Raw genomic sequence first — 21,604 nt, forward strand, 5'->3', positions numbered from 1 at the left:
TAACAAGCATATTTCTGATTGATGAGGAGTTTTATTTAGAATGTGGGAAAGAAAAAATCCGCAATGAAGATGCCCCTCTCCTCAGCGGTGCCTCTAGTACTGGAATATCTCAAAAATTAGCGGGAAGAACAATGATCTCCTGGTGAGTTCATAAGCAAGAACTGACTATTTAAGAGACTAATCCAAAGATAGGACAGATGATAGCTGAACATTTTAAAAAAACTCTTTGTAAAGAAAGGAAGTGGACTCAGCAGAAAAGGACACCACAGTGCTTCCTTCCTTGTCTTACCCCTCAGCCTTCCAACACCAAACATTCCACAGGATCTGGAAAGACTTGCTAAAATTAATTTAGGAAAAGCATGTATTACTGAACCTCCTAAAGAGAAAGTGTCCATCACATTCCCAAATATACAAAAAAGTAGTTTCGGATACATTTTGCCAGCCAGCTGCTGAGCTTCGAAATTCAGACTATTTCCTCTTTTCTTTAATAGAGAAAACAGAAAAATAGCAGATCGACAGTTTTTTTAGAGCAGTTCTTCCCCCTCCTCACAATCTCGATAATGGCAACAGGTTTCATTTCCCTTCCACCACCTCATGGAGCTCCTACAGCACTAGCTCCTTATGTGGCCACAGAAGAGAGTTGGGGAATCTTATGTAAATAACACGAAGGCAGCTGTCCCATTGAGTTCTAATACATCAGATGCCCAAAACACACTTTTAAGACTGAAAAACATGCCACCCTCCTACCTTGTTTCTGCATCTGCACCCTTAATGATGGAGAGGAAAGAGAGCTATTTGCGTTGGTTATATCTAAATTTTCTGTAGGAAAGATCTACTGTGGACAAGCCTCAGTATTTCGTTCAGTTAAAGTCCTAAGACTGGATCCTCTGGGAAAAGGTTCATAAAACAGTATTTATTTTGTAGTGAACAACAAAGTGGAATTCCTAGAGGTGGTTTATGCCAGGTGTAGGAAGTGAGCTATTTTCATAGGGAAAGTCCAAACTTTCTTCCCAGTGTATTACCTAAGTAAAAGAGAAATAAACACCACTGGTGGTAGTGGAGCATACAAAACGATAGCACATTGTAAACCACATGACTATCTAATAAAATAAACTTTGGGAAGGGTAATTAGGCCAATGTGAACCGGATAATTACAAAATTCCAGTTGTGCAATAAGGTGACATAATACAAAGGCATAGCTTCACTGTAGGAACCATGTAAAAACACTGAGGAAAGAGCATTCCAAGTCATTATGGAGCAAAGACCGTTTTATTCTTAACAGAAATTGCTTGGAAATGCAAGTAGCCTCCACTACCTATTGCACCTATTCTTCTGAATAACATAAGAAAAGATCAGTCACTGCACTGTCACGAATTTCAATTATCATGTAAATATGATGAGGCTTCCCTGGTGGCTCAGTGGTGAGAATACGCCTGCCAATGCAGGAGATGTGGGTTCTATCCCTGGGTCAGGAAGACCCCCTTGGAGGAGGACATGTCAACCTATTCCAGTATTCTTGCCTGGAAAATCCCATAGACAAAGAAGCCTCATGGGCTAAAGTCCATGGGGTTGCCAAGAGTCTGACATGACTGAGTGATTAAACAACAACAAAAATATGATGAGCCAACTGCAAGCTTGAGAAAAGGATGGAATTAGGGGAACAGACCTCTTCCAGACTAAGGGTTTTCCATTTTTTCATACTTTATCACATATGCACACTCAGTCATGTCCAACTTTTTGTGACCTTTTGACTGTAGCCCGCCAGGCTCCTCTGTCCATGGGATTTTTCAGGCAAAAATATTGGAGTGGTTGCCATTTCCTTCTCCAGGGGATCTTTCCAACACAGAGACTGAACCCACATATCCTGTGTCTCCTGCATTGCAGGAGGATTCTTCACCTTCAGAGCCATCAGGGAAGTTCTTTTAATACTTTATATATGACTATTGCAGAAAATTTGGGAAATATGAAAAAAAAGAGGAGCAAGTAAAAATTACCTCTATCTATCCATGGAAGGCACCATTTTAAATGGTGCCTATAAATAAATGGAATATGTAACTATAAATGGAATCAAGGCCTTAAAATTTCAATGTGCTTATTCATATTTCAATGTAACAGTCATCTGGGGGAGGAAACACTGCTGACCATGCCACGTATGACTTTGATAAAGACTGCTAAGGCAGAAGACAAGAGAGCAAATGGGGGCAAATGCGTGAGGGCTCTTTACCCCCTGTCTCTGTGTTGCTCTTCTTATTTAGGATTTTCAAAATATCTTTGGTAATCTTCTTCAGCTGATGTCTGGCTTCGTCACGCTCTTTTCCCACTCCATAAAGAAGGATTGTGCGCTGGTTACATTCATGACTTGAAGATTCATCCTGAAAAAGAGAAAACGCATTTTGAAAGCCCTGTTTAGAGGGCGGGGTTCATGGACATGAAATGCGCTAACCACAGCATCTCCATGCTGGCTCGTGCGGTGGTGGCATCTGGCCCGCCTTTCAATTCACCTCAACCTCCACTGGCAACACCCTTGTTTTTCCAGTTTGGAACTTGCTAAAGTTTAAAAAAAAAAAAACAAAACACAGTGTCAACTGACCTGAAGTCTTAATAGAAGCAGTTGATGTGGGCGTACCTTACAGAGTAAGTTTTGACTCTTGATTATTTAAAATTAACATGGTATTAATGTCACATCCTAATTACATACTAGCTATATTTTTATCCTTATGGAAAATGTTATTTCTTAGTAAGCTCGGCTTTCTACATTCAGTAAACATTTTTAAACGGTTTATATTTTTGCTAGGATCCTCAAGTACTTTTATTAAAAAAAAAAAAAAATTCCATTAACTTCCAACATGACTGTGTAAGACACAGGAACATATATTTCTTTCCAAGTGTAAACAAAAGCCAGCATGGTCTTATTAGGTGTGAGAAAAATAGCTGGAAATGCAAACGCATTCTGACACCACCTTCCTCTCCTGGACCACCTCCCTCCCCCACCCCACCCCCATCCCAAACACAGTGGATTCCATCACTGTTTTTCCTACACAGGAGAGGGAACTACCAAGGCAGAGCATCACAAAAACACACTCCTTAAGCAAAGTTAAATCATCTAAGATATGTCCTCTCTTATGCCTGGTTTTGAATTTTTCTATGTAATCTTTTCTCTTTGATCCTATATTCCTAAATTTTCTTGATAGAATTCCTAGTTCTATCATTTAGCCCATCTTCTTTTCTTAACATTTGCCCATATTTACTCGTGCGAGGTAATTCCTATCACTAATAGTATCTATCCCTAAGAAGCTCACACGAGGGAAAGATTTGTCCCAGGAAAAACAGACTGTATTCTGTGCATATAAATTAGCAGTGCCTGCAAAAAAGAACAGAGTCCTTGTGACCTGAAGAACACTAATGTTCAATATGGAGTACACTCCATGTGTGTGCTCTGCACAAAGCAGCATTTTGCTTCTGCAGTCTTGAGGAAGGACCCTGTTTCCTCTCAGTCTCAGTCACTGTTCTCTCAGTCCCTTTTTGTCATTCTGTCTTTCTCTCACCTGCCTGCATTCAAGGCACCACTTCTTGCATCGCTTCCTTCTTTACAACATTTTATCAGAAACATACATTTGCATAATCTGCCAATCTATCTTGCTACCACGTCCCCAAATGTTATTTTAAGTGCTCAAATTTGCCTTCTTAAAAAAAAAAAAGCTAGCAGTGTTTTCTAGAAGCTGTTATTTAATACCCTGAGTTGCATAATCTCTTCCAAAGTCTCAATGGACAGACCTAACCCCAGCATAAAGTCAACACAGACAGTGATTCCTATAGCTCTATGACCTGAGCTACTTGACTAATCTCTGATTTTGTTGTTCCTCCACTGATATACTTCCTTTTTGTCTGGTAGGATGTATAAATATAAGCCCTACAAAGGGAACAGAAAGGCGATGAGGAAACTGTACAAAATTCAGATACCAGTCATGTGCCCTGGTGATTGTTTTCAGTTAAGTCACCTGTCAAGTGGTTCTGATGCAAACTTGAGTGTGAGGGGTGATGGAAAGATGTTAGCAACAGCTGTTTACAGAGTACCTACCTACAGCAAGACAAGGTACTACGAACCCTGAAAAAATGCATGGATGAATGTCCCCTGATTAAGGAGTACAGATTCAGTGTCATCCCAGCAGCATCTGCAGAGCTTGAAGCCCAAACAGGGAAGAGGAAGGAAGGTATCCTAGAAAGATCCATGTGTTCTATGGACACGGAGTACTATGGCTCCACACTGATCAAGTAACAGCCTAAGATCAGGGTAAGAGAGGGCTGTGACTGCACCCAAGGTATGCCCTTGCCAAAGCCATGGTCCAGAATAACGAGCCTTTTCGAGCCTCAGATTCTTCCCCTAAAAACTGGTAACACCTCCTTTATTACAATGCTTGAGTGAGAACTGAGATATGTCTGTAAAAATGCTTAGTGGCATATCAGATTCAGCACCCCCTGCTGCCCATTCATATTACTGCACCTCCCCCGGGAAGCGCCCTGCAACCACATTGCTACTCAGTATTTCCCAAAGGCGCTGAGCACTTCCTTCCTTTGCTGGTCTCCTCCTGCCACCTGAAATGCTCTCAGCATCCTCAACTGCACTTGTAGAAATGCTGCGTACAATGACAGCATTTCTGTCACCCGAGTTTATTGAAAACCTTCACTACAGGGGAAGGGGTGGAGAGGACAGACTTTGGAGCATTTATCACGGTGTACAGCACTTATTTTCTCAGTATCTGTTAAACGTCTGTCTTCTCCACGAGACTGTCAGTTTTGTGAGAAAGAACCCGGTCTATTTTATTCACATTTACATTCTCCTTAATGGCACTTAATATTTGTTAAATATGTGAAACAAGTAATAATTAAGTAACCAAAAAACTAAAAGAATGGGGCAGGGGTGAAGATAAGAACAAAACACGGTTTTATAGAAAAGTTGGCTTGATAACTAAGTGTTGAAAAACTGAAGATGAGAAATGAGAGGCAGAGAGAAAGACCAAAAAGACCTCTTTTGGTCTGAGGTTTGTAGGGTCAAGAGGTTGGTCAAGAGGTTTGTAGGGTATAAATTAGGTCTTAATGGTAGAAATAAAAAATAAGAAGCAAAATCAAGAGGTACCTGAAAGAAGTTAGGAAAGGACTGGGAAGTTTCAAGACAGACTCACTAGATAAAATCTGTTGGTGGGTAAAGGAGCAAGTTATAAGGGTAGGGAGCTCATGAATTTACCATTAGGTGAGGGAAATTCAAGGGGTGGGTGAAAATGTATTACAAATGTCTAGTAGGTGGTTTGTCAGCAGGTATAGTGTAGAAGTGACAGCTTAGGGAAAAAAGCAATATGTCCCTAGAAGGGATTCAAACCTCCCATGTTCTCTTTGGAAAGGGTATGGGAGGGAAGAATGCTGAGACAGTGAAGGAGATAAGTAAGTCATCAAATGATGGATATACAGTCTCCATAATTAACAAGTAACCAAAGAAGTCAAGGTCACAAAAGTGAGGGAAGCAAGAATTAATAACAGGGGTCATCAACAGTGTTGAAAAGTTAAGAAATCACAGTGGATGCTGGCTTCCCTGACTTGCTTCTTAAAAAAACAAACAAACAAAAAACCGTGTGAACCTCAAAAGAGAAGTTTCTCTAGAGTGGGAGGGGCAGAGAGGAGGAAACAGGAGGTTGGAGTAAGAGCAATGGTGCAATGGTGACTGGGAGGGAAGTAGCCCACAGTTACTAGCAGCTGAGTGTAAAGAAAAATAGCTTGAGAGGAAAGTGATCACTTTATTAGGATGACCAATGACATACTCTCGTTTCAAAGCTATGTTTCAAGTGAGTCTCCAGGAAGGAAATCCGGATTGGAGGGCAGATAATACTGACAAAGGAGACAGGCAACAGTGACCTCGTGTCTGGATTAACTTCAGAAGAAAGACGAGGACATCTTTCTACTTAACCACAGACAGAAATGAAAACTGGTGAAAATACAGGGAAATCTGGAGGTGAAGAAGTGAGATGCTTGTATCAGTTCACTGGCCGTATTATGCTCAGGGAATGGGCCAGAGGCAAAGTCATGAGGTAAGAGTCAGGGGATGGAATTAAAAAAACAAAAGAAGCTTGCAGCCAGCTGGGGGGAAAAAAGCCCAAAGCACTGGTCACTCTCTACATGGAGCATGAAGACAGCTTTTCTGACATTTAACATTTTCTAGGGAAATCATGATAGGTGTTACTAGCTTCCAAAGACAAAAGGCAACATTTTTACAAGCAAATCTTTCAATAGCCTACAAGACTGGTTTACATCAATTTTTTGTGCATGTAGAAAATGTACAAGTCTTTAAATAGCAACATACACATGAGAATAAGGTCAATCTCAGAAAATGGACCACATATTACCAAAGGTATCGGTTAAGTTCTGCTCTTTCAATTAAGTATCAAAACACTCTGAAGTTGCATGGCTGTAAAAGCTCAAAGAAAGTGTTAGTCGCTCAGTCATATCCGACTCTTTGAGACTGCATCAACTGGAGCCCTCCAGGCTCCTCTGTCCATGGAATTCTCCAGGCAAGAATACTGGAGTGGGTAGGATTTTTCCAGCCCTAGGGATTAAACGCAGGTCTCCTGCATTGCAGGCAGATTCTTTACTGTCTGAGCTACCAGGGAAGCCCAAAAGATCAGTATCAAAGGATTATTCTCTTGTTGATACCCTGAAGGACACATCTGTTGGGCAGGAGAAAGAATCCACAGGACAGTCTATGGAATTCTAGCCATCCCCTTTCATGCTCGCCCACTGCTATCCTTGAGTTAAGAAGGTCACCTCCCTATAAACTGAGTTCTGAAAATCTTATCCTCCAAATCAATCAGTTTTCTTTCTTCAGATAATATCTCAAACTCACAAAGACTTAATTGATTTTAAGAGCAATTAGGAGGATACACATCCAAAAACTCTGGAAGGCTTGTTGTATTGATACCACAGCGATTGAAATATGTTCCTTAAGCCAAATGTTCTGAGAAGGGAAAACTGGAATTAACTGGTCTGATGTTAGTCATCTTCATTTCTTTAGAGTAAGTGACTAGAAATGTTGCCAAAACTTGTGTGTGAGTTCATAAGGATGTGACCACGGTGGTGAGGTTATTAGAGCTGTGAACTCTCCTTTCACCTTCAGTCATTATTTCTTTCAGCTGAAGCATTCAATGGATCATATTATTCTGTATAGAATAGGATAAATTTCAAATCAATGTTACAGCAGGAATAAGCCTTGGGCTGGTGGAGGAGAATGGGTGTGCACACTGCAGGGAGGCTGTGCTAAAGAAGAAGGAATTAACAGCAGCTTCTCAGTAGTATGACACCTGACCTGGAGTAATTTTTTCTAAATCAAGAGAATCAGGGACTCCTATAATTAGACATTTAAAGGAAAGCTTTGTACAATAATAGCTTGTAGTCAACAGTATGGCCAAAATGAGGCCTTGATCCAACAAACTCAGAGCATCCTAGGAGCATTATGGCTGTCAAGCGGATTAATTATAGATACCACTCCTCTGCTTTCAAGCAAAACACGCAAGACAAGGATGACAAATAACTGAATCACCAGAGATAGTATCCTTTTTTTGTTTTTTTTTGCTAAACATCACAATGCCCAATACTCCTTACTTTTGGAATTTATCTTATAATATCTAACCTAAATTTCTACATTCTAACAGGTAAAGCCAAGCTAGATGACATGAAAACTGCCTTAAATGCATGTGCTCCATCAGAACGTTCTCTAATGTCAACACAGCTGCATTTCAAAACCATAAGACAAGAGAACTAAAATAGCATTAAGAGCTAATCCAAGGGCATCATTACCTATTCATCTCCTCCCCAGCCCAGTTTCACAAGGACCACAGGTTCCTGCCATTTCAGGGCATGGCCCTCTCCATTCCCAGAAATCCTATTTGAAGCAAATATGTATTTTCGGATAAACAGACTACCTTTAGTAGACTCGATTAAAAAAGAAACCAATTAAACCATGTGTATATAAAAATTCTAGGGTATACAGAATTAGTTCACTTTTCCAGTCATCTTCCAATGACAAAACACTATCAGAGAAGGTTCACAGACAGGTGTGGTTGCGAGTTAAAGTCAGAGGAGAGATAAAGCTAATTTAATTTAGATCAAGAACTGGAGCCTTTCATTTACCCCGCAACTCCCTAGTCACAGCACTATAGAAATCTGGAAACATAAATGAGTTAAGTACACTGAAATAGTGTTCCTTTCGTGTAGCATACTAATTTCTTGCAAATAGTCAGGATTTCTCCCGCCACCCCCCACCCAAACCTTGTTTCATCCAAAGGTCTTAGAAACACTTCACAAGCATTCCTTAAAGCTGACAATCAATCCGGTGTAAAGGCAAGTATGACTCCTATTTTCCTAAAAGGAGTACAGCCGTTGCATTCACGGCGTTCCCCTCTCACTGCTGGGCCTCAGTGCGGGGGAAGGGTTGTGGAGACAGTCAGATGGAGAAGACTCTTACACGCTGTGGCCACAGGTGCAGGCTCTAGAACTAGAAAGCATGAGTTGGAATCGGGTCTCTAACTTGGCTGCCCTACTCCTCCGTTTTCATCATCCAGAGTACAGAAATAAGATGATTATCTACTTCACAGAATAGTTAACTCATGACAATATAAGAAACCCAAAGTGGGCTGTTATTATTCTGAAGCGTATGTGGCATAAAAGCTTTTTCAAAAAGTATGATCTCTCTCTAAACCAACAAATAAGTTAATTTGCCAAGAGTATATCACCAAACTGACGTCTAGGTGACTAACAGATGGGGACCATGACGTGACTGACATTTCCAACCGAAATTACCCAAATCCATAGCTTGATTTCAAATCCATAATGCCAACAAAATTCTCAGCTAGTTTAAATCAGTGGCCTTCAACCCTTAAGGTATATGAGCACCACTCATACAGCAAACTACAGGAGAGAGAACTACAGACAAGGGCTGCATCCCTGAGTTTCTGAACCACCAGGGTGAGAATGGTGCCCACGAAAGCGCATTTCTCATGACTCCTCAGGTGACACTGAGCTGCTGTTCTATACTTGAAAAACCGTCCGTGAAGATCATCTAATCTACACTGAGATAGACACACTCAAAACTCAGAAAAAATAAATAATCCAAAGATATATTTACAACAAAGACACTTACCCAAGTGGATCTGCTGGTAACAGAAGGACATTATAGTTCAAAACAGTGTGTGAGTGTGCACACAAGCGTGAGTATCCACAATATTTATATAAAGGTGATATTGAGTCTCTTCACTGAATGATTGTTGTTGCTAGTCGCTAAGTCATGTCTGACTCCTTTGCAACCCCATGGGCTACAGGATTTCCCAGGCAAGAATACTGGAATGGGTAGCTATTTCCTTCTCCACAGGATCTTCCCAACTCAGGGATTGAACCCATGTCTCCTGTTTGGCAGGCAGATTCTTTACCACTGAGCCACCTGGAAAGCCCTCACTGAAATGATATATTTCCCCAAAAAACAAAGGCAAAGTCAAAAGAAATTTGTTTAAACTCTACTCAAGACAGGCATAAAAGTCCTATATAATAAGCCTAGCAATGGATACAACTGTTTTTTTCTTTCTTAATGTAATTTTAGAATCTTCAATTTTATAATGGGAGGAAATTGTGTCGCCTACAAAGAGCTGATCAAATACAGATTTAAAATAATGACATTATTAACCAGGAAAAAAAAACAAAGAGCAAGAGACCTAACATCCCTAATGAGCACACATTACGAGTTAATGTGATTACTTGTTAAAAGGCAATAGATCACCAGTGTTGGGCACAATATGTTTTCAGGTAAATAACCATCTGACAAAGCAAGTCTGCAGCCTTCTCCAGGAAGCAGATATCAGTAGGCTTGATCTCCTGGACTTATCATTTGCATGGGAAATAACCCAAAGAGCTCACAAAGCATCAACTCTATGGCAGGTTTCAGTAAAAAGCCACAGGATTTTAAATTGCTTTTTAAAAGATGACTTCTCACCCACCGTGCCCCATATTTCTCAAGGAAATAAAAGCAGAAGTCCTAAAAGCGGGCCAGACGGAAATACAGTGTCTGCACAGCCCTGAGTCCACAGCATCTGAAGGTAATTTCTGATTGTAAAGTCCTCTTCCTCGCTCCCTCTATTTCTCTCTAGAACACTCAAGACCTGACGGACGAAACTTCAGCAGATTCTCTATCATAAAGAGTGTGAGCAGCTAAACTAAGACATTAAAAGGAAAATAACAGATGCCACTCTACAGCCTGTATTAACTACCGCTTACTGGATACATTCAAATCCTTGAGAATCGAGAGTAACCAGGTAATTTTATATCTAGAAGTATTTGACAAGCATACGTATTTGCACTATGATGTGTGTGTATTTTTTTTTTCAAGTTTTCTTAAGTTGGAAACCTTTAATAGCAGTATCAATCTGAGTACTTAAATGGAATATAAACTAAAATACAAGCTACATTAATGATGCTGGAGATAACCATTAAGTTCTTCATTGAAAATAAATTATACAGAACATGGAAGAAAATTCAAACAGTCTTACTTATTTTATCTTGAGCATAAAATGAGATTTGCTATAGTTAGGGGGAGCTGAAGTTCTTCATGTCAAGAATACTTGATGAACAAGCAACAGTTTATGAAAAATGAGCATTCTCAAAGTATAATTTCCAAAACTATCAGGGCATAAACAAAGAAAAATGCCAGTAGCAAGTAAGGTTAAGTGGGTTATCTTCTATCAAATTCTGGGGTTTATTTAGTCATTTTTTTTTTAAGTTAAACTGGTGAGGAGGTATATGATGTAAACCTTAATTTGTTTAATGTTCAATAATAAAAGGATGGAAAAAAGAATTCCACTGACATTTGGGGGAACTTAGAAGTTTTTTCCTTGGTATTGAGGTATCTGTGCTTTAATATTACCATGTCTTATATTTAGGAATAATATTTTCTTTAGAATCAATTCCATTGGTTTTTGATGAATTCAAATTTTACAAATTCCATTTTAAATTTCAAAACTTAGATGCCAAATACTTTATTCAAGTTAATACATTCAAGTCAAGTGTTAATTTCCTTTATAGCTGCCTGTTGTGGTATAAAAACCTATGGTTTTTTTTATACCAGGCAAGGACATGATCTTGGCATTTTATTTTAGTTACCATTATACAGTCTATAAACCTAGAAAGTATGCCTGGGGTATTTTGAGGAATGCCATCTAATGACTACATAGAGAAATCATTTCCTCATTTTTTTTTAACCATTTAAAAAATTTTCCCTGAATGATAGTCAAGAAAACATACGTGAAACTTTAAAATTTACGAAGCAAAGCTGGAAAAGAGATGCACGTGAGTTAAAATATTTGCAGCCAAAGAATACTCTGTGAGGCTGATTTTCAAATGGATGGCAGAGCAATACAGAGGCAGAAATACATTCCAATTATAAAGGGAAAAAATTTGTTTTCTGCTTTTTATTTAACAATAAATTTTATACAAGTGATTTTATACAAACTTCTTTTCACTTTTTACTTTAAAAGTCTACTATGCAATTATCAGCCATTTCTCCTTAGAACACTTTGAAGGTACTAGAGAGAATGAAGTCCAGGAGTAAGGCTTGCTATAGGAAAAGTGACTATGCATAAAAACAACAAAGTCAGAAGGTAAGGAAATGACACTGGAGAAGAATAAAGCATAGCCTAAGTATTTCTGTTCTAGGTTTTATGTATATGCATTTTTGCCTAAGATCAAAAACGTTCTATAAGAGGCAAACATTCAAAAATAAGAAATACAAAGTAACCACATCTTCAAAAAATGTTCTCCAGACTATTTTACTGTGCAAATAGAGTATCTGCCACTATGAAATGTTTTGATTTGGTTTTTCTGTGTTCTTTACTATCTGCCCCAGTGAAGATCAGGCACCTCAATTTTTAGAGAAGTCCCGCCAAAAATGTTACCCACAGAGATGAGGGCAAAATCAGATAGCAGGCACCTGAAAATAATCATTCCCTCCATCCCCCTCTAGGTAGCAGAGAGAGACACGAGCCATGGACAACCTCACCTCTGTGGCTGGGAACAGCAGCCAGTGCAGCAGAGACTACAAGATTACCCAGGTGCTCTTCCCACTCCTCTACACTGTCCTGTTTTTTGTTGGACTCATCACAAACAGCCTGGCAATGAGGATTTTCTTTCAAATCCGCAGTAAATCCAACTTTATTATTTTCCTTAAGAACACAGTCATTTCCGATCTCCTCATGATTCTGACTTTTCCATTCAAAATCCTCAGCGATACTAAACTGGGAACAGGACCTCTAAGGGCCTTTGTGTGCCAAGTGACCTCCGTCGTGTTCTACTTCACGATGTACATCAGTATCTCATTCCTAGGACTAATAACTATTGATCGCTACCAGAAGACCACCAGGCCCTTTAAGACAGCCAATCCCAACAATCTCTTGGGGGCTAAGATTCTCTCGGTTGTCATCTGGGCATTCATGTTCTTAATCTCCTTGCCTAACATGATTCTGACCAACAGGAGGCCGAGTGACAAGACTGTGAAGAAATGCTCATTTCTGAAGTCAGAGTTTGGTCTGGTTTGGCATGAAATAGTCAATTATGTCTGTCAAGTCATTTTCTGGATTAATTTTCTAATTGTCATCGTATGCTATACGCTCATTACCAAAGAACTGTACAAGTCATATGTGAGAACAAGGGGTGCTGGCAAAGTCCCCAAGAAAAAGGTAAACATTAAGGTTTTCATTATCATTGCTGTATTCTTTATATGTTTTGTTCCATTCCATTTTGCCCGAATTCCCTACACCCTGAGTCAAACCCGGGACGTCTTTGACTGCACTGCTGAGAATACTCTGTTCTACGTGAAAGAGAGCACACTCTGGTTAACGTCCTTAAATGCATGCCTGGATCCATTCATCTACTTTTTCCTTTGCAAATCCTTCAAAAATTCCTTGATGAGTATGCTGAGATGTTCCAATTCTACATCACCTCCATCCCATGACAATCGGAAAAAAGGACAGGATGGCAGTGACCCAAGTGAAGAGACACCAATGTAAATAAACTGAGGTAATATTTCAGTCTATTAGTGTATAGAACTCCCCAAAGGCAAGCACTATGCGGAAAATATTAACATTGACTAAGAAGTAGCCGAGTTAGTAACAATAACTCTTGAAACAATAAATAGAAGACTACGAAAGCAATTTTCATTTACTTGTCCAATACTGAAAGCAATCTTAAGAAGCAGAGAAGTAACCTAACATGTAGCTGTGTAGAAAAACAAACTGCATCCAATCACCATGCCACATGCAAAACTACACACAGGTTATGATAAGAAGCGTTTTGACAAAATGGGTAACCATATAATAATAATGTATATGTCACAATCCTATTATGAATTTATTATAATCAGCTAAGATTGATAAATCTGATAAAATCACACCAATTATTATATACTAATATATGTATATATACTTATACATGCTTATAAATATATATATATATTGCAGTCCCTTAACCAAATGCTTACCTATGCAATATTCTTTATAAAAATTTAAGTAATTGAGACATGCAAAGAACAGTAACTACTAACTTTCAATTATGAGGAAAAACTTAAGGGATTTAAACTAATTGAAATGGTAACTGATCAGACTAAAAGGTTTTAAAACTACCTTCTCAAGAAAAACAGCAGAAATAGCAAAGTTATTAAAACAGAGCTATTTTACAACATTCAAATACCAGGAACTTATGGATATTTCCTTAACAGCACAGAAACTGGTTTACTCATATTTTGATAACTTTAGTAAATACAGTACCATCATTGATACTGATCTCTATTAACTAGCTTCTAAAAACTGTGATTTGGGCTGATGAACATTTCCCCTATGAGAAAAAACAAATTAAATATGATTATGCAGTTGAACAGTATGAACATTAACAGGAAAGTGATGAAAATATTGGGAATTACCTGTTTGTCATTTGTGTATATAATAAATAATTTACATTAAACTCTAAAGCACACTTTGTTGGAATTTCTTTGTTCAAAGTTATGAGATACTATAACTCATTTTCTATACTCCTATATCAAATGAACCTATTTAAGAAAGGATAGTTGCCAATATTATCCTTTTTATTACATGCTATTAGGCAAAATCTATTTTGAAGGTGATCTCTCATGTCAATTAGTTCATTGTTGTTATTGTTGTTTAGTTGCTAAGTCATGTCTGACCCTTTACAGTCCCTGGACTAGAGCACACCAGGCTCCTCTGTCCATGGGATTTCCCAGGCAAAAATACTGGAGTGGGTTGCCTTTTCCTTCTCCAGGGGATCCTTCCAACTAAGGGATCAAACCTGCTTCTCCTGCATTGGCAGGCAGGTTCTTTACCACTGAACCACCAGGGAATCCAATTAGTTCATACATAAATGAAAAATTAGGTCAAACTTATAATGTTGTGAGATTATACACAAGCCATATTGTTTTTTTAATGTAAACAAAACATACATCGCACTTGGAAATGGACATGATTTATCAATTATTTATGATCCTCAGAGGTGATTCCCAAATACAAGGCAGAGATACCAATATCTAAATATAATGTGAGAAGAAATAAAAAGGATTAGCTGTAGTAAAAGGAAGTTCACTGAACTCCAATATAATAGATTCTATTCTACTAAGTTAAATTTCAGTACAAAGCTGAGCTCATTTAACTCTCTGCTAAGTCGTTTCAGTCGTGTCCAACTCTGTGCGACCCTGTAGACGGCAGCCTACCAGGCTCCTCCGTCCTTGGGAGTCTCCAGGCAAGAGTACTGGAGTGGGTTGCCATGGTATCTATTCTCAAGCAGCCACATTTCCTTCTCTGGCACTTCTGCAAGTGAGCACTGGATGTCAGTGGAGACACACACAGAGCCATGAATCAAAAAAGATGCATATTCGACTTACTGCTAGGTCAAGGCAGTAGCCATTTCTGCCAGAGAGACCAACGCAATTCACTCTAATATCACATGAGCAAATTCGTTCTGTAAGAAAACCAGGATATTTGAGCTGGAAAAGAAACAAGGATCAACAAATCTGACTACCTTACTTTGAATATAGGAAACATAAAGGGCAAATCTACTCCTCAATCTAGCCAAGTCAACAGTAGATTGGCCACGGATTAGAGCTGGCCACGTCATGCTGTCAAGGTTGCATTAGGTGTCGGAAGACTGCAGGGCAGGCAGAGATTTCCTGACTGATCTTTCATTTGGGATTAAACTCATTCACTGATGATGATTTCAATAAGAGAAAGAACCAGAAAAGCTAATGGTGTTACAATACTTTTGCAAAACAAATAAACAAACTTGTTCAATATTTGGAATTATCTAGGTTATTATACATAATATGAAAATTTTACATTAAACTCTAAATCATACTTAGTTGAGGGTTTTTATTCAAATACATTAGAAGCATATACTCCTTTATCAAATATCAAACTGAACCCATTCAAGATAGATTAAGAGATCACTATTTATGGAGTGCTCATTTTACACAGAACATGTCACTATCTCTAGCTTTAGGAATTTTAATATACACAATATATCTCTCATTTCACAACAACTTCCAAAAGAGAGAGAGAGAGACACCAAATTTTGTAGATACAGATTCAGAAGATGAGACAGACAAAACATAGTCTTGCCCATAAAAGTGGCTAAGAAGTCCAAATGATGCTGGTTACTGGCATTTTCTCCCAGTGGTTTCTTATATAAATAGTCTAAAGCAGGTGTGACAAATTTTAGCCTGCAAGTCAAATCTAGCCCAGGACCTGATTCATACAACCTGTGATTTAAGCATGGTTTTTACACTTTCAAATATTTGCAGGAGGAAAATCGGAAGAATAAAACCTCACACTGCACAAAGTTGTATGACATTCAAATTTCAGTGTCTATAAGGTTTAATTAGCACACAGCCACACCCACCCAGGTTTTATCTATGGCTGACTGCCTGTTACAACAACAGGGTGGAGTAGTTGTGACAGACTGAGGGGCCACAAAACCCAAATATTTACTACCTGGCTGTTTAGAACACTGACAGCCCTGCACTGGAACCCTAAAACTTCAAAGAAATGCACTGCACAGAGAAAGAGCCCTCTCTCCATGCATCTCAGTGTTTCAGCAGCTTTGCACTGAAAACACCTGTAGGTTCCTCTGGCTGATCTAGGTCATAACGGCTGGCTGGTAACATGCAAAGTGGAAAGTGGGATTACACTGATGCTGGTGGGAACAAAACATGCAAATATACTTACAAGCCAATAAAAGAAACAGCCTGACTTTAACAAAATAAGTAAATAAAAATGGGAAAGGGGCAAGAGAAACCAATTCCCAAGAGAAATACAAATAGATATTAAAAATATGAAAAGATATACACCCTCATTAATAAACAAGTTTATGTTTACATGACATGGCTTTTTTCACCTGTAAATTCAGAATTGATTTAAAAGATTTTTAACAATTTTGTTGGATAATCCCACTTGATGAGACAAAAAATGAGTACAATCTTTCCGGAAAACTTTTTAAAATACCATTCAACATTTCAATGCATATCCTTTGATCCAGAAATCCCACTTCTAGGAAACTTTCTATAAATATATGTAAGAATAAATACGTAAAAATACATGGAGTGGTATTTGCTCTACAGCATGTTTTTAATAGAGAAAAATTGGAGGGAAAAAAAACTTAAATGCCCAAAAGCAACGGCTTATTTAAACTATGATAACTTTATATAGTATAACCCTTTTTAAAAAATTGTTAGTAAATCTTCATATACTAACATGGAATGAAGCAAAGATCCAATATGTCAATAAATATAAATATATATATACACACATATACATATTTGTACACCACCCCATGGAAAAGAAATGCAAAAGCGTAAAATGGCTGTCTGGGGAGGCCTTACAAATAGCTGTGAAAAGAAGGGAAGTGAAAAGCAAAGGAGAAAAGGAAAGATATAAGCATCTGAATGCAGAGTTCCAAAGAATAGCAAGAAGAGATACGAAAGCCTTCCTCAGGGATCAGTGCAAAGAAATAGAAGCAAACAACAGAATGGGAATGACTAGATATCTCTTCAAGATAATTAGAGATACCAAGGGAATATTTCATGCAAAGATGGACTCGATAAAGGACAGAAATGGTATGGACCTAACAGAAGCAGAAGATATTAAGAAGAGGTGGCAAGAATACACAGAAGAACTGTACAAAAAAGATCTTCACAACCAAGATAATCATGAATATGTGATCACTCACCTAAAGCCAGACATCCTGGAATGTGAAGTCAAGTGGGCCTTAGAAAGCATCACTACAAACAAAGCTAGTGGAGGTGACAGAATTCCAGTTGAGCTATTTCAAATACTGGAAGATGATGCTGTGAAAGTGCTGCACTCAATATGCCAGCAAATTTGGGAAACTCAGCAGTGGCCACAGGACTGGAAAAGGTCAGTTTTCATTCCAATCCCTAAGAAAGGCAATGCCGAAGAATGCTCAAACTACCGCACAATTGCACTCATCTCACATACTAGTAAAGTAATGCTCAAAATTCTCCAAGGCAGGCTTCAGCAATACATGAACCGTGAACTTCCTGATGTTCAAGCTGGTTTTAGAAAAGGCAGAAGAACCAGAGATCAAATTGCCAACATCTGCTGGATCATCGAAAAAGCAAGAAGAGTTCCAGAAAAACATCTATTTCTGCTTTACTGACTATGCCAAAGCCTTTGACTGTGTGGATCACAATAAACTGTGGAAAATTCTGAAAGAGATGGGAATACCAGAACACCTGACCTGCCTCTTGAGAAACCTATATGCAGGTCAGGAAGCAACAGTTAGAAATGGACATGGAACAACAGACTGGTTCCAAAACTGGAAAGGAATACATCAAGGCTGCATATTGTCTCCCTGCTTATTTAACTTATATGCAGAGTATATCATGAGAAATGCTGCAATTCATGGGGTAGCAAAAGTTGGACACGACTGAGTGACTGAACTTTCACTTTCTACTGTATATTAATGTCAATAACTGAATTCTTTAAACTTTTTTTCCTTTTATAATAAAATTATGAAACTGGATACTAATATAAATATTTCAGATAATAGTGTAAATTTATTGCTTGTTGCCTGGAGAATCCCATGGACAGGGGAGCCTGGTGGGCTGCAGTCCATGGGGCCGCTAAGAGTCAGACACGACTGAGCGACTTCCCTTTCACTTTTCACTTTCATGCATTGGAGAAGGAAATGGCAACCCGCTCCAGTGTTCTTGCCTGGAGAATCCCAGGGACGGTGGCGCCTTGATGGGCTGCTGTCTCTGGGGTCGCACAGAGTCGGACACGACTGAAGCGACTTAGCAGCAGCATTGCCTGTTTCCAGTTATATGTAGAGATTTTACAATACCAAATTTATGTATACACACTACAGTAATGTTAAACTGCATAATACATTTTAGATTACTACCACCTTGGCTTAGGGCTTCCCTGATAGCTCAGTTGGTAAAGAATCCTCCTGCAATGCAGGAGACCCTGGTTCAATTCCTGGGTCAGGAAGATCTGCTGGATAAGGGATAGGCTACCCACTCCAGTATTCTTGGGCTTCCCTGTGGCTCAACTGGTAAAGACTCTGCCTGTAATGTGGGAGACCTGGGTCTGATCCCTGGGTTGGGAAGATCCCCTGGAGAAGAGAAAGGCTACCAACTCCAGTATTCTGGCTTGAAGAATTCCATGGAGTCCATGGGGTCGCAAAGAGTCGGACACAACTGAGCAACTTTCACTTTCACTTCGCTTTCACCTTGGGTTAATTCAGTGTGGGATTTTAAACACTTTCATATAATCTGGGAAAGTACCATGGTATCCTTCGATGGGAAATAAAAGGCTCTTCTATGAGTACAGGAGTTCCAACTTTGACTTTCATTTCAACTGAAAGCAAATACTTCCTCATCTTTTCAATCATTATTTATATGGTACTGGTTACATCGACAGGAACTTTATACTGTCGAGTTTGATCCAAAAGACAATCCCTAAGGAGATGACAAATTCTTCATTTATTTCCATTTGGCAGGCTTCTAATTTCTATTACTTTTCCTTACATATTTAACTCTCTCCTGATCATACTGCTGTAAACCAATTTATGTTTTCAACCAAGTACCTCACTCTGAGACAAACAGTTTCACAAATCCATGAAAGTGGATTATACCTCCTCACTTAGCAATAAGAAACACCCAGCTCAAAAACTCCAGAATTTGATAACCACTCCCACACTCATCCTGTCTCTGGCAATCAGAAGAGAGAGGGGCTGGTTCCAAGTGGGGGCTCTGGAACCAAACGGTGTGGGTTTGCAGAGGGCTTCAGTTGCAGGACTTTGGGCAACCTGCTTAACACCTGAGATTCCATTTTCTCATCTGTAAAATGGGACGGATCTCTGAGCTTGTTTTAAGAGTTCAGTTCAGTTGCTCAGTCATGTCCAACTCTTTGCGACCCCATAGACTGCAGCAGGCTAGGCTTCCCTGACATTCACCACCTCCCGGAGCTTGCTCAAACTCATATTCGAGTCGGTGATGCCATCCAACCATGTCATCCTCTGTTGTCCCCTTCTCCTTCTGCCCTCAATCTTTCTCAGCAACAGGGTCTTTTCCAATGAGTCAGTTCTTCACATCAAGTGGCCAAAGTATTGGAGCTTCACTTCAGCATCAGTCCTTCCAACTCAGGACTGATTTCTTTAAGACCACATAATCACTTAGAACAGTATATAGCTAGTGTGATTTCATTGGTTTTGACTAAATTCCCTTTGAGCCTGATGAGATTTTAAATGTTTTGAACCTGACAAATCAGAATAATTTCTAGGACCTTTCATGGTATATCTTCTTTGATTCACTCCTTTAGTCAGCTATCCCCACAGGTATAGAGAGTACTCCATTTTTAATTTCACTTAACAAGACATGGACTAACATGAACCACTTGACAAGCGTTATTCAAAGCACCTGGCAAACATTCAAACATTTTTATACCCTTAACAACCCAATGAAGCAAATGCTATTATTTATTTTCATTGTTATGAGGGGGCAATGGTTTCATAGAGAGCATAAGTAACTTGACCAAGGTCACAAGAAAAGTAAGCTGGAATATAAGGAAATGAACCCAGACACTCTGGCTCGCGAGCACTGCTCCTGTCCCATCACAGCCTCTCAGGTGCATCATCAAGGCAGAGGACCCTACCCCAGTGGGCACCAGCGCTGCTGTAAACTAAGAGACCACTGGCTAACATGTATGAAGCACAGAGACATAAAGGAGTCTGTTGGATATTTCCTATGGTCAAACATTTTGAAACCTACATTTAAGAGAAGATACTTCTGTAACTCTAGAAATGCCACCATAAATCAGTTCCTCTTTTGAGGTTTCCTACTCTTTGGCATTTTGAAATTTGACCAAAAAGTGATTTCCAGTTTTCATATTATGAAATTAACTTATACAGCATTTCCCTTGTTTAAACTGAAACTATCCCAAACCTACATCTAAATAATGCAGCCATCAGGAAATTTATACTTAATTACATAGGTCTAATCCCTCTATTTAAATTTTTGTAAGTTTGTTTTTATTCTCTACTGAAGCAAACAAAAGGATATATGTTTTAATTATGTTCCATAACATTAATAAAACTCAAAATCTGTATTTCCAAGAAACAATTTATCTAATTCAAACATCAATTTTTCTTTTCTTTTTAAATTTATTTATTTTAATTGGAGGCTAATTACTTTACAATATTGTAGTGGTGTTTGCCATACATCGACATGAATCAGCCATGGGTGTCCACATGTGTTCCCCATCCTTAACACCCCCTCCCCCCTCCCTCCCCATCCCATCCCTCAGGGTCATCCCAGAGCACCAGCCCTGAGCACCCTATCTCATGTATCGAACCTGGACTAGCGATCTATTTCACATATGATAATATACATGTTTCAATGCTATTCTCTCAAATCATCCCACCCTTGCCTTCTTCTCCAACAGAGTCCAAAAGTTTGTTCTTTATATCTGTGTCTCTTCTGCTGTCTCGCATATAGGGTCATCGTTACCATCTTTCTAAATTCCATATATATGCATTAGTATACTGTATTGATGTTTTCCTTTCTGACTTACTTCACTCTGTATAATAGGCTCCAGTTTCATCCACCTCATTAGAACTGATTCAAATGCATTCTTTTAAATAGCTGAGTAATATTCCATCGTGTATATATACCACAGCTTTCTTATCAATTCCTCTGCCAAAACACCAATTTTTCAAACTGTGCCACCACAATGGTAGTTTCAACCCAAATTATTAGGCATCCTATTCTCTCAGAAAAATGTCCAGTGGGATACTGAATTCTCAGAATTCACTGAAAATGCTCGATCAAGCCAACACAACAGTCTAGTCCAATCCTGTGGTAAAACTCACAGCAAGAAATATGAAATGAAACTCGCCATGGAGAACTCCACATTACCTCATAAGATCTCCTGATTTCCTCATTCACTTTATCTGGTGAGGAAACATTTCTTCATAGACAACAACTTTCTCCTTACAAAAG

General features: G+C 38.9%; 2 protein-coding genes across 11 annotated transcripts in view; one reads left to right on the forward strand and one right to left on the reverse strand.

Annotated features, from left to right (window-relative positions):
- The window catches only part of P2RY12 (purinergic receptor P2Y12), a 49,451-nt gene extending 35,407 nt beyond the window's left edge, over nt 1–14,044 (forward strand). The window contains exons 1-3 of one of the 4 annotated variants that reach the window (XM_070768927.1): nt 5,360–6,077; nt 10,179–10,343; nt 12,047–14,044. In XM_070768927.1, the coding sequence (XP_070625028.1) occupies nt 12,069–13,088 (1,020 nt within the window). In that variant the 5' untranslated portion in view covers nt 5,360–6,077; nt 10,179–10,343; nt 12,047–12,068 and the 3' untranslated portion in view covers nt 13,089–14,044. Of the gene's footprint in view, nt 1–5,359; nt 6,078–8,172; nt 10,344–12,046 lie in introns of those variants that run through there. The other 3 variants (XM_019960748.2, XM_070768954.1, XM_070768878.1) reach the window with 3 other exon arrangements.
- Nucleotides 1–21,604, reverse strand: part of MED12L (mediator complex subunit 12L) — a 506,270-nt gene that overhangs the window by 79,123 nt on the left and 405,543 nt on the right. For all 7 annotated transcript variants that reach the window (XM_070768376.1, XM_070768473.1, XM_070768425.1 and 4 more), the window contains one exon: nt 2,225–2,372. In XM_070768376.1, the coding sequence (XP_070624477.1) occupies nt 2,225–2,372 (148 nt within the window). The remainder of the gene's footprint in view (nt 1–2,224; nt 2,373–21,604) is intronic.

The sequence above is a fragment of the Bos indicus genome, chromosome 1, assembly GCF_029378745.1.
Source record: "Bos indicus isolate NIAB-ARS_2022 breed Sahiwal x Tharparkar chromosome 1, NIAB-ARS_B.indTharparkar_mat_pri_1.0, whole genome shotgun sequence".
NCBI lineage: Eukaryota > Metazoa > Chordata > Mammalia > Artiodactyla > Bovidae > Bos > Bos indicus.